The 12991-nt window shown below is 46.9% G+C and overlaps 2 protein-coding genes across 2 annotated transcripts; one reads left to right on the top strand and one right to left on the bottom strand.

Moving 5' to 3' along the window:
• On the top strand, window positions 1-4312 carry mipb (major intrinsic protein of lens fiber b). Its single transcript, XM_047039964.1, has 4 exons — window positions 1-799; window positions 1141-1305; window positions 1397-1477; window positions 1554-4312. Exons 1-4 carry the CDS (start codon window positions 440-442, stop codon window positions 1737-1739), a joined length of 792 nt encoding a protein of 263 aa, XP_046895920.1. The 5' UTR covers window positions 1-439; the 3' UTR covers window positions 1740-4312.
• rbm38 (RNA binding motif protein 38) lies at window positions 3034-12972 on the bottom strand. Its single transcript, XM_047039965.1, has 4 exons — window positions 12510-12972; window positions 10584-10707; window positions 9362-9416; window positions 3034-5185 (listed from the first exon to the last, which is right to left on the bottom strand). The coding sequence occupies exons 1-4, from the start codon at window positions 12714-12716 to the stop codon at window positions 4831-4833; spliced, it is 741 nt and encodes a 246-aa protein (XP_046895921.1). The 5' UTR covers window positions 12717-12972; the 3' UTR covers window positions 3034-4830.
• Between the last annotated feature and the right edge of the window lie 19 nt (window positions 12973-12991).

Below are 12991 nucleotides of genomic sequence, written 5' to 3'. Positions count from 1 at the left end.
TAAAACGTCCACAGGACACTCCGTCTATCCCTGTCTCTACTCTAGAACCACCCATCTGGCATCGATGCACACCTCTTGATCTCTCCACACACACACACCTATGTCTCTACGACAGGTCGACAGGGGAGGCAAGCACGCACAGCTGAGTTGACTTTACCGACCCAGTACACGGCTTGATGTTTGATTGTCCTGATCGTCCATAGCTTAGAGCTAGATCTGTGGAGTGGATCTTTTGTTGACTTTGCTGAACTGTTGTTAGTCTAGCGTTCGGTCAGCCAAGCTAGCTGACTGCAAAAGGGAAGTCGATTTTTTTTATTTTTAAATCTTGTAAAAGGAGGCTCCGAGTGAGAGGGTAGTCATCTACCTCATCTAGACTCACGTCAACAGATTTTTGCAGAGAATCTTCTGTTGTGGGCTGGGCATCCGGTGAGAAGTCATCATGTGGGAGTTCCGGTCCATGACATTTTGGCGGGCAGTGTTTGCCGAGTTCTTCGGGACCATGTTCTTTGTGTTTTTCGGGATGGGCGCAGCCCTCCGCTGGACCACTGGGCCACAGCACATCCTCCACGTGGCGCTCTGCTTCGGCCTGGCGGCTGCCACCCTCATCCAGTCTATCGGTCACATCAGCGGAGGCCACATCAACCCGGCGGTGACCTTCGCCTACCTGGTGGGCTCCCAGATGTCCCTGTTCCGCGCTGTCTTCTACATTGCTGCTCAGTGCCTGGGCGCTGTGGCCGGCGCCGCCGTGCTCTACGGGGTCACACCCAACAACATGAGAGGCAACATGGCACTGAACATGGTAAGGAACCCCAGCACCCTGACCTGCAGACTGCTGTCAGATCTGCTGGGAGGACCTGCTCACATCTAAACTAGCAGCAATGGTGAATGGTGGAGAACAGACATAGCTGACCAGAGTTTAAGGGCTCCCGGTCATAGAACAGAGCAGTAGGTGGTGTGGAAGTATTCATTTTCTCTCAACAAACTGTGTTTGAAAAGTATGCTATGTACATTTTATTTGACTGGGATTACAGAGAAGAATTGAGGAAAAACAGGGACAAGAAGTTGGGAGGATGATCAATATCCTGTGTCCTGAACATAGCCTAATCAAGTGTGTTTTCCCTGTGTGCTTGGCTTTTCCAGCTGCAGCCCGGCATCAGCCTGGGCATGGGCACCACCGTGGAGGTGTTCCTCACCATGCAGCTGGTGGTGTGTGTCTTTGCTGTGACGGACGAGAGGAGGAACGGACGCATGGGCTCGGCTGCTCTCTCCATCGGCTTCTCAGTCACCATCGGACACCTTATGGGCGTAAGTCGCACACACACACACACACACACACACACACACACACTGTAAAGTTTCACACAGTTGGAGACACCTTTCAATCTTTCTACCACAGATGTACTACACTGGTGCTGGGATGAACCCTGCTAGATCCTTCGCTCCTGCTGTGCTCTTCAGGAACTTCTTTAACCACTGGGTAAGACAGACACACACAGTCACTTTAAAGGTGTTCATATTGACCAGCTCTGAAATAAAAACATGTGCTGTTGCAGGTGTACTGGGTCGGTCCCATGATAGGAGGTGCCATGGGCGCTCTTCTGTACGATTTCATGCTGTTCCCACGCATGCGTGGTCTCTCTGAGCGCCTGGCCACACTGAAGGGCATCCGATCTCTTGAGACCGAGACCCAGCAGGACACCCGTGGAGAGCCCATCGAGCTCAAGACGCAAGCCCTATAAACCTGCCTCAGCCTGGGATCCGGGACGAGGTACAGGGCCCTGTGTCTGCCAAGCCCCACACTGCCAACCCCTCACCACAACAACACTTGCACAGACTAACACTCAGATACTCCTATTGAAACACAACTAACATACAGGTTAAATGCAGTACACAAAACGTTCAACTGTACACTTACAGGTTCACAACCTTCAACCTCAAGACACAACAAGACTACTCTCCCTCAAACCTCATTTTGTATCCTGAACTGGACATTCTGTTAGGTAGAAGCAACCAGGGCCTGCTCCATGTGCCTGCCCCTCCCACTTACCACACCACCACCATCACCTTCTCTCAACCACCCCTAGCCTACCTGTCTCACTGCCACACTGCCAGAGGAGGTCAGAGAGTAGGCTGTGTCTAGCAGGGGGACCTGGGGCAGGGGCAGTGGTGTCAGGGGGGTCAGGGGAGAGGAGCGGGATGAGGGTGAGGTTTAGAGAGGATATGGGTGTGGGTGGGGTAAGAGGTGAGAATATAGGTGGGCCATGGGCATAGGCAGGGGTAGATTAGAGGGTTGGAGATTGGGGCAGTAGAAGTGTTAAGGGGTTGGGGGTGGGATTGTAGTCGTATAGGGTTGAGTTAGACCAGTGAAGATGGGCATGCTTTTCATTATTCATCAGAATTTATTTTTCAGTTTTCAGTTTCCTTTTGTTTTCTGCACAAGACGTGGATGTATGATACCATTCGATTTGACCAGGGTTTCATTTTTCAAATCACCACATTTTATCTGTGTGCGTTTGTGAGTATTTGTGAGTGTGTGAGTGAGTGAGTGATTAAGTGTGCATGCTTCTATAGTATGTGTGTGTGTGTGTGTGTGTGCGTGTGTGTGAGTGTGGGTGACATTGAATGAGTGAGTGCGTGGTTGTGTGCTGGTATGTATGAGTGTGATTTTAAGTGAACGTGCCTGTGTTCGTGTGTACGTGTGTGTGTGTGTATGTGTGATCACAGATATAGTACTTTTCATTTTGTTTAATTTTCATTACAACTCTCCTGTTTTGTACTGTATTGTTTCATTTGTCATCAATTTTAAAGACATTATAATTTCTCCTCCCCTCACTGTGGTATTTGCTATGATATTCATTTTTACATAAACCATCTGCTTTTTTGTTCTGAAAAAAAAAACATGCAATCCAAATGAAATGTTTTGATCCCAGACTTTGAACCACACCTGTTCTCTACAGAGTCTCCTATCTTGTGATGCTCACTGGGAGCTCAAGGCAGTTGAAATCATATTTAAATGATAATAAACACAAAAAGTTGATATAAAAAACATGTCACATTTGTTTAATTCATGATTTCATAATTCCATGCTTACAAGACCTTGCAGTGCATAGGAGTGGACACAGGGTGGCGCCACAGCTAAACACTTCCAGGATAATGGCATTATGGGCCTGACTCAATGCAGATATCAGGATATTGTGTCACACAGTGAATCTACAGGGAGGAAATGTGCACACTGTTGACCTGTTTAGTCAAACAACAAGAGAAGGCAGCAAGAGGAGCCAAACGACATTGGAGGCAGAGAGAGGAAAGAAGGAGGATGAGGGAGGAGGGAAGAGGTGGGGCAGATCTCCTGGATGGAGCTGGTCCCTGAGAGGGGCATTGTATCTGTGATAATGACGCTGGGGCCAAGCTTGTGACTTCCTCCCCCTCTTTGTCATGCTTCTTAGACTGTATTTGTATATAGTATGATGTAGTACTTCAGTTTCTAGGATCTAAAAGTTGATGCGCAGGTGAAGCCAGTTGAAAGGACTGAGAACCAAGATGCAGGGTCTATGTTGTACTACTGGAACACCAGCTGATCCAGAAGAAATGGCATCCGTGCCAAAAGTTTGTGTACCTACATAGATAGCAAATGATCAATTACACCGTGTAATTAAATGTTACGCATCAAGAAAGACATTATAATAATGATAATGAGGCAAGTATTTTCTATTCTAGACACTGGAGGTTTATTTTGCATATTTCTCTGGTCTTTTGTTGTATGGCTTCATTGGACATGATGCAGATCTCCTGGAGCTGCTCTGCTGGGGAAACAAGGGACAACTCTCACACACAATGGTCAACTATAATAGGGTTGATACATACACACACACACACGCACACACATACACACAGCTACAAACTGCATATAAACAACAACATTACTAGCAGGCAGCTAGTCAGTCCTGTCTCTCCCTGGTACCACAGAACTGATGGAGGACAGCCTTTAGACACACACTCATTCAGCTGCTGCTCAACACATTGAAATAATGAACCAAAACATGTAAATATGCTCGCCACAAAACTGCCTTAACATGATTATCGCTATTATTATTTGTTACAGTGTTGTCTTACCCTATACATATTAATTCCTATGTTTGGCCTAATAGAACAATTGCATATTCATTTAAACTGTGTTCATTTACACTTGTAGATTCCTGTCAGCAACTGATGTAAAAAAAAGAAGAAAAAAAGAACAAAGACAGACATACAGAGGAAGTATCAAGATATTGTTTAACTAAACGTGTACAAGAACTATAAAAGGAAGATAAAAGCTAACTGACAGAGTGATTTCAAGGCCACGTACAGAAAGGTATTCCTGACAAACTGTTCATTAGACCTGGGTGTGTTCAGTACCTTAGGATGGTGAGAGGGTTTACCACAGCTGCCCTCATCATCTTCACCCTGCTACTGCATATAGACAATTTTTAAGTAAGGAAGGTTGATCCTCCTCCAGGTTAGTCTCCTCTTTTCATCCCTCCATCCCATATGGCATCTGACTTCCAGTAGCAACAGACAATCATATCATCTCAATGACAGGAGCAACAGCATCGTCTCTGTTCAGTAAGGTAACTACAATAGCAATAACAATGGTAATAGAAAAACTAAAGGAAGTTTAGGTGGGTTTATACAGAGCCCTTTGGATTCCACACTCCCATTATAAGATTATCCAGTCTCGGACTGATGATGTCACATAATAGTGCAGTAGTCCCCATGTTCAAATCTCCATGTTACAGATCAGTTAGAGTAGTTGCAGTTGCCCCCACCTCTCTCTCCCAGAGGACTGCTCTCTCACTGCAGGCGGTCTGGCTGCTGGAGGGGGAATTGCAGGAAGGCAGCTGGGGGGGCCGAGAACCCAGAGAGGGGACCAAGGGGAGGGTGGGCTGGCGTGGGCGGGGTAGGGGGCCCAGTGACGCCCAGGCCAGGGGTGGCAGGGGAGAAGCTGTAGCCCAAGTACCCTGCAGAGGGCGAGGGAGAGGGGGTGTAGGGGTAGTGCTCTAGGCCTGTGGTCGGGGTGGTGTAGTGAGTGTAGGCGGAGGAGTAGTCCAGGAAGGGGGGGCTGAGGCCAGCTGTGGGGCTGAGCTGGGACCCGAGCACCAGGCTGGGCTGCAGGAAGGCCTGGGGGTACACATACTGCTGGGCCAGCCTGGACACAGGGGAAGATAAGACAGCATCATCACACACTCTCAACCACACGTCCAACTGTATACGTTTAACGTAATAAATAAGCAGCTTAAAGCACATTCAATCCAGTGCACATATCCGTAAAATAGAAAACACACAAGTGCACGAACACATGCCAGGATAGATATTCATATAGCACTGCAAGAATCTAGCACAAACATCACCCACACACCCACACAGTGACCTCCCAGAAACACATCCTTACTCTTCATAATTATCACTAGAACTACAAACGCTAGGAATAGCCCATGCTCTCCCTGGTGCATGACTAATTATCACAGCCACTAGTGAAAGCACACACACACACCCACATCTCGCACACACACGGTATGAATACACCCACACACCGCACTCCACACCCAACAATGGGGGCGGTATCAGTAGGACTCTGAGACATAGCAATTATGTGAAACATACAGCACTGTACTCTGTCCACAGCCCCATGGTGATCTTGCCTCTAGCTGCTATTTAACCTGAAGTGCCTCAGTCCAGCTTCACAGCAGAGATGACATCAGAACAACTAGCTTACGCAACAAGACAAATCAATGCAACAGACCATGCCATTTATCTGGAATCATGATCGTAGCTCTCCTGCTTCTACCTACTGAACATCATTGGGGCCTGTGTCAGCCTGACAACATAGTAACTGTAACCTCCCTGCAGAAACAGCTCTCATATCATGGTGAGTGACGCCTCAGGTGTTTACCCCCAAACAGAGAACCTGGTTTGGTGTGATGACACCACAAACACAGGACTTAATGTGCAGCGTGATACCCACCTGTTTACCTCCTCTCTGCTGCACACACACTTACAAACTCAAACACACACACACACAAACAGACAAATACAATCAAACACAACTCACAACACCACAAGTACCACATACCGACATGGACAAAAACACAGGGGACTGGGAACATGCTAGGTTGATCTGTCCTTCCCAGAGCAGCAGTGCAGCATCATTCAGGTGGCTGCCCTACACTGCTCTATGCCACTGCCCTGCTCTGAACATCGGGCCCTGGCATGATGGATCCAATATGACAGTTACATTGTACGAGAGGGAGCTCAGCCCAGCATTGCCTGTTGGGTTCCTTTGGCCACACTCATCAGTGGTTTAGAAGCATGCACACACACACACACACACACACACACACACACACAGACACGGAAAAGCAGAGACAAACCAAGGTGCAAACACACATGCACAGAAACCATATGGTCACATAAGCTCCCACACAAAAGCATATTCAGTACTGTACATACACACCACATGCCACAGATGCACAGGCACAATCACACCCACAGGAACCACACACAAAGGATGGGAGGGAGGGAGACAGATACAGTAGATGGAGAAATGTAGATAGACAGACAGGGAGACAGATAAAGAGAGAGATAGAAAGAGAGGGAGATATAGACAGACGGAGGGAGGGAGGGGTAATTGGCACAGCTGCGTGGGTGTACACTCACTCACAGACTCACAAGAGCAAAATAACCTCAAGTGAGCTACCCCCTCTTTCACTCTCAACGCTCCCTTTCTCTCTCTCTGTCCAGGGAGAAAAGACACTAGCCCTGTAAGTGTAACAGCCACAGCCACAACTTAGGGTGGCAAAAGTGAGAGCAAGCAAGAGACAAAGAGAGAGAGAGACAAAGAGAGAGAGACAAAGAGAGAGAGAGAGAGAGAGAGAGAGAGAGAGGGAGAGAGAGGGAGAGAGAGAGAGAGAGAAAGAGAGAGAGAAAGAGAGAGAGAGAGAGAGACAAAGAGAGAGAGAGAGAGAGGAGAGCAAGGAGAGATGCAGAGAAGGAAGGATAGAGAGAGGTGAAGGATCAGCAGTCATATCTATCGTGCCTTGGGACAGTGATGCTTTTAATAGTTCCTGTGAGGGACATGCTGGGTGAGTCAGGGGCAGAGGACAGATACCCGCACACACACACACACCCACACAAACACACACGCACACACACACTTACACGTACTCTGCTATACACACACTCAAACCCACTAATGCACTCACAAACACACAAAAGGTCAGCCCTTGAAGGAGGATCAGTGGATACAGGAAACACAGTACAAAGGGACAGCTTTGGGACAGATCCGTTCATTCCAAAATGTAGCGTCTTTACCAATGCCAGAGATGGAAAATAACATCTGCATTCTCTGTCTACCAACAGGCCAATAACATAGTGATGTAAAGATAAACTGACAATCACAACATTAAGTCTAGTTGTAAAAGAAACAGAATGAAAATAAGCTTCTTTTAATTGGGTGTTTTATTGTGGAGCTTCTTCTAATTGCTCCCCTGAGTGGTAGAGATAAACACCTGAGGAACTAGCAGAGACAGGGGAGAGATAACAGACAAATAATAGACAGATAATTAGGCAGAGAGCAGGAACAAGTAAGACCAAAAAACAGACAGACACCCCATGGCCACACATACGCCCATACACACACGCCCCAGTGGTTTTGACCCCCTCCCGCCTAAACCCCCAACACACCCACAGACAGGTGTGTGTTTTCTCTGACTAGCGTCCTTATCCTCCCCCCCCCCCCCCCCCGGCCTAACGAATACCTCCATGCCTCAGTGTTTCAACAGGAAACACTCCCCACACACCACACATCCTTCCTCTCCTCTGACAAAAGAGAGAAGTACATTTGAATAAAGTGCCAAATCTTACTTTTCCGTCAACACCCCAACATCTGGCCCTGCCAGCTAGCAGATGGAGCCTCAGCCAACATTAAGCCAACTAGCTGGGGGATGTTCCTCCAGGCAGAGATGACAGCAGCTAGGAGCAGAAGACAACCTCTCACCCCCACACTGCCTCTGAGTCCTAGTCAGCCTACTCTTAGTGTCTCCTGTAAACATGGCTGCGCTGCAGACAGAGGCAGGGCCTCTCCACTGTTATTTGAGTTGAGCTTGTTTGTTATCTGTTTACAGGAGAGCTGGAACACACGATGCAGCTTCCTGAGCAAACGAGGAGGTGACGAATAATGTGGATGTGTGTGTGTGTGTGTGTGCTTGTATGTGTGTCAGGCACGTTTCATGTGTCCGATCATACACTTGCTCCAGTGTACCTCACCTTGATTAGCTCACTCTGATTTGACTTGGTGTTGACTTCATCTCCCTCACTAAGGAGGACGTCCTGTCATTTTCTGAGAGGAGGGAGCAGTCTAATCCTTACCAGGGCCAGCAGAGATGGAACCATACCGCTTTAAAATCGGCCGTTCCCTCTCTAAGGGAGACACTCAATCAGCTCAGCATCACTCATTCATGGGCTCATCTGGGTCAGTCTCAACTCCCCTATCACTCCATATATCATTCAATAATTGAGGGCCGGCGGCTGAAATATTAATAGCCCTCTGTGCCAGGGAGACTTCACCAGGGCTCACAGCATCCCCAGTACCATGGAGTACAGCACACGGGCCCTGCTCACTCCACGGGAGACGAGCATAGTATGATTGCTCACACACACACACACACACACACACATAGACAGTAATGATACTATTCTACATCTGGCCAATCAGGACTCAAAGACTCTTTGTTTCCAGGCAAAATAGAGATTGTGAAGCTGACTGTCACATACTTTTTACATGATCCCATTTCTGACAAAACATGAGTTGTTAGGGGTGAAAGTGAGATCACTTTCCACCAGCACTCACGGAGAAACACACTCACTAACAGACATAGCGATCACCTATCCATCAAACCATGAGTCACACACTCGCTTTGTTTACACAACAGACTCTCTACCTCTGGGAAAAAGCCAGTTTGTGTGTGTGTCTGGGTCCAGGTCAACCATGACCGACAGTTAGAATGGGACTCCGATGCAATGTAATGGACCACAGAAAGCAAAACAGCAGAGAGAGATGGAAGAGATACAGAAAGGGGCCAACATACTTTTGCTAATAATATACCCATGTCCAAATCTGGCCACCCTTAGGAAACAGTTGAGTGAAGCAGAGCAGAGAGAGAGTGGCTGACTGCTTCCCCTACAGGGGCTAGCTTGGGGCAGCAACACTGAGCTGACTGAATAATTGGGAAGCACACAGACACTCTGGGAACGAGGAACGCGTGACAACGAGATCAACTACAAGTAGGCAGGAGACAGGGCCACGGAAGAGGAGACTTTTTCTTACCCATACTGCCTCTGGATCAGTGCTGGGTGTACCTGCTGAACACCCACCGAGAAACCTGGGGGAAAAAGAGGGAGACAGAAAGAGAAATGGAGAGAAGGAGAGCAAAAGGGAGAGAGAGGGTAGGGGTACAGATGAAGAGAGAGAGAGAGAGAGAGAGAGAGAGAGAGAGAGAGAGAGAGAGAGAGAGCAATGAGAGATGCAGAGAAGGAAGGATAGACAGAGAACAGCAGTTAGTGGGTCATTAGTATACCCTCTTTTTTTACTGTAGATTTATGTAGGGGGCAATTATCTCCCTGGAAGTGGATGTCCATCTATACCCACCCAATCTTCTCTTTCTCTTTCGTACTATTTCCTGTCTCTCTCCCTCCCTCCTTCCTCCATCAATTAACTATACAGAGCTTGGCATTGTTGCTGAAGCAAAAAATCTGGCAAAAATCTTTTGGCAAATAAACTCTTTGGACACTGATAACAAATGTCTCTCACTCAACAGCCTGCTGTACACACACACACACACATCTGACTTCACTGCCTACTGAGTTCATGAATCAGCTGAGTAAGACAGGGAAGATTCATCCTCTGCTTGTCTCTACCTCCCTCCCTCTTTCTTTCTTTCTTTCTTTCTTTCTTTCTTTCTTTCTTTCTTTCTTTCTTTCTTTCTTTCTGTCTTTTAATCTCTCCTGCCATCTCTTTTTCATGCTCTCCTTCTATCTGTATGTCTCTGTCACTCACTACCTCAATCTCTTTTTCACTCATTTCTACCAAACTTCCATGCTTTACCCTTCTTTCTGAAATAAAAACACAAGCTCTATTCCTGTTGTGCTCACACACACACACACACACACACACACACACACACACACACACACACACACACACACACACAGTGAGTCACACAGAACAAGGAAGAGACAGTTCCGTTGTTATTTCTTCCAGTCCCATCCCCCTCTTCTATCGTCTCCCATTTTCTGTCTCCCTTCATTCAACCCCTCCCATTTGCTATCTGACGCACACAGACACATTCATTCTCTCATCTCAAGAACAGCAAAATACTCTCCTTTTCACATCAACTGCACACTCGCAGGGGTTATGCATTACCAAGGTCCATGCAGAGTATGATTAGGGGGCAGGATGAGGGGGTGTGCACAGGGGCAGGATGAGGGGGCCGGAGGGTGGGCTGTCGACCAGCTGAAGGAACGGCTGGTTGTGTTTGGCTGTAACTCACCTGTCTGTGGACTTCGTGGCTTGGCTCCCAGGTATGCTAGGTTCACATTGGCCTTCCTGCCGTCAATGATGGGATTGGGGTCTTTACAGGCCCGCTCTGCTGCACCCCGGTCCATCATGGTGACCTAGAGGGAACAGGGCAGGAGCAGGATTAGCATTCCTAACTAGAGCCTGCTGCTGAAGACCAGGGCACATTCTCATCTGGAGCATGTTGCTGCACTTCAGGATGACAAAGCACGTTGGATACTCTGACTATTGGTTGAATTGATTCTGATGAACAAACACCCAGACACATATCTGTGATAGCAGTCACAAGCTCTGTTAATTATAATGTAATGTATTCATTTAGCAGACGCCTTTATCAACAGCGACTTACAGTACAGGGGAGAATGTGAACCTGCGACCTGTCGATCTGCAGTCAAGTGCTCTAACCATTGAGCTGGACCAGCTAATGGGTGAGGTGAGGTGAGCGGGCAGACCAGCCGTGAAGCACCACGTCCATTCCTCCACAAAGCAAAGCATTACAGAGCACTGAGGGAACAGAGACATACTGCTGCTTTGGTTTCACAGCAGCAGACTCTCGAGTTACACGCACCCATACACAGTGACTGGTTTGATTGCTGTATTTCTGGAGGCTGTTCTGGGAAATGGACCGCTATGGGAACTCAGGAGTGAAATGGGCAGACGGGACTAGGCACAAAACAAAACACAGAACACACTGGTTGACTGGCCCGGTGCATCAACATAAGGCAGGGAAAATATGCCTGTTTAAAACCCCCTCCCCCTCCCCCTCCCCCTCCTCATGCACAGTTTAGCAGAAGGGATAGTGTGGGAGGAAGTCCAAATGAAACTGCAGCCTTATCTCACAATGCCAACTGACATGTCACACCTCTGTGACCAGGGATTTGCCTTGTGCTGACACACACACAATGCAAACTCCCCCCCAAAGAGGCAGAGTGAGAAAAAGATGGGAGGAGCAGGCAATGAAGGGGGGTTCAAGTTGGAATGCACATCTCAGCAGTTCTTTGTTGTATTAAATAGTGTACCTTAATGTGTGTAGGGGGGCTAAGGAGAGAGGGAGAGAGTGAGAGAGAGAGAGACAGAGAGAGAGTGATGGGAGAGTGATGGGAGAGTTGACTGCTTGTTGCTCGGGAGATAGGCTAATTGATGTTACGCGTTTTAAGAAATAATCTACTCATGCTACAACATGTGACTGCCAACACCACTCACACACTGCACACACTTGTTGGCTGAACAAAGTGGCAGTGTTACACCCTTCAGGACTTCTGCTCTCTACAGATTATCTCCTGCACCTTCAGTCCAATGCCTGCTGGAATGTGAGCCTTGCATGCATGTCCATGAAAAGCACAAGGCATAGACTATGTGAGGAAATGAAAAAGTTTAAATCAGCCTTGAGTGGTTGAAAGGAGGAAATGTACCAGGGGGCCTACAACACAACTGAAACTGAACTGCATCACTTTCGTTAACAAACTTGAAACGGGTAGGAATATGTTTATTCTGAGAAAAGGTCATATAACTTGTCACAACGTCATATACTTTATTGTAATAAGTATGAGTCAAAGGTTTATCAAGGTTTTATTAATATATAATATATATATATATATATATGTATTTATCAAGGTTTATATATATATATTACTAGACTATCACTACACCATCTGCAATTTTATAGTTGTGTTGAAAGATCACCTGCATTATACTTTCCAGAAACGGGTCATTACAGTAGCCTACCTCGACCAACCATCATACTTTGACACGGTCACAGTAGTTAACGTCATCATTGTTTCCTATACATCATGTTTCCCATTCTTTTGCATATTCCATCTCAAAACGTATTGCTTAGACATCACCAACAAAAGACAATTATGGTTTGAAACGGATAGACAAGTCGCCAAATATAACTTACAAAGCCGTATCCTCTTGATTTCCCAGTCTGTCTGTCCGTTATCACAACTGCCTCGTCAATGTCCCCGAATGTTTCGAAATATTTCCGAAGAGAAACATCGTTGGTGTGATATGGCAAACCGCCGACAAATATCTTTGTGTAAGTTGTGTCTTTTTGAATAGTAGGATGCATTATTTCTAAACCTCCACCAAATTGACTCAGAAACATTAGTGGACTAATGTCGTCTACGCGCAGCAGACTGTAAAGATGTCAAAATGTACTTATTAGAAGACCAAAAATCGACCACAGCTGAGGAAAGATTAGCCTGTAAAGTAAGGATTTAGTAGCATCAACGTTGCATTTTCCAAGTTCGTGGTCAAGCTTCATGAATTCCGTCGTTATCGGTTTGTTAAGCTTTATCTACTCCATGCCCAGTATTACCCATGTCTTATCAAGTCTTGACAGGTGTCTTGACAGGAATACTCTTGCCTTGAATGGCAGAA

This window comes from Hypomesus transpacificus, chromosome 18 (assembly GCF_021917145.1).
Source record: "Hypomesus transpacificus isolate Combined female chromosome 18, fHypTra1, whole genome shotgun sequence".
Classification (NCBI taxonomy): domain Eukaryota; kingdom Metazoa; phylum Chordata; class Actinopteri; order Osmeriformes; family Osmeridae; genus Hypomesus; species Hypomesus transpacificus.
This window is presented reverse-complemented; position numbering and strand designations above follow the sequence as displayed.

Bases quoted from the DNA above. Each gene is read 5' to 3' on its own strand.
- rbm38 (XM_047039965.1), bottom strand. From the start codon at position 12,716: ATGTTTCTGAGTCAATTTGGTGGAGGTTTAGAAATAATGCATCCTACT. The intron at 10,708-12,509 runs GTAAGTTATATT...TGTTCCCTCTAG, and splicing joins AATCAAGAGGATACGGCTTT to GTCACCATGATGGACCGGGG. The intron at 5,186-9,361 runs GTAAGAAAAAGT...CCCTGTGTCCAG, and splicing joins CTGATCCAGAGGCAGTATGG to GCTGGCCCAGCAGTATGTGT.
- mipb (XM_047039964.1), top strand. From the start codon at position 440: ATGTGGGAGTTCCGGTCCATGACATTTTGGCGGGCAGTGTTTGCCGAG. The intron at 800-1,140 runs GTAAGGAACCCC...TGGCTTTTCCAG, and splicing joins GCAACATGGCACTGAACATG to CTGCAGCCCGGCATCAGCCT. The intron at 1,478-1,553 runs GTAAGACAGACA...GTGCTGTTGCAG, and splicing joins GGAACTTCTTTAACCACTGG to GTGTACTGGGTCGGTCCCAT.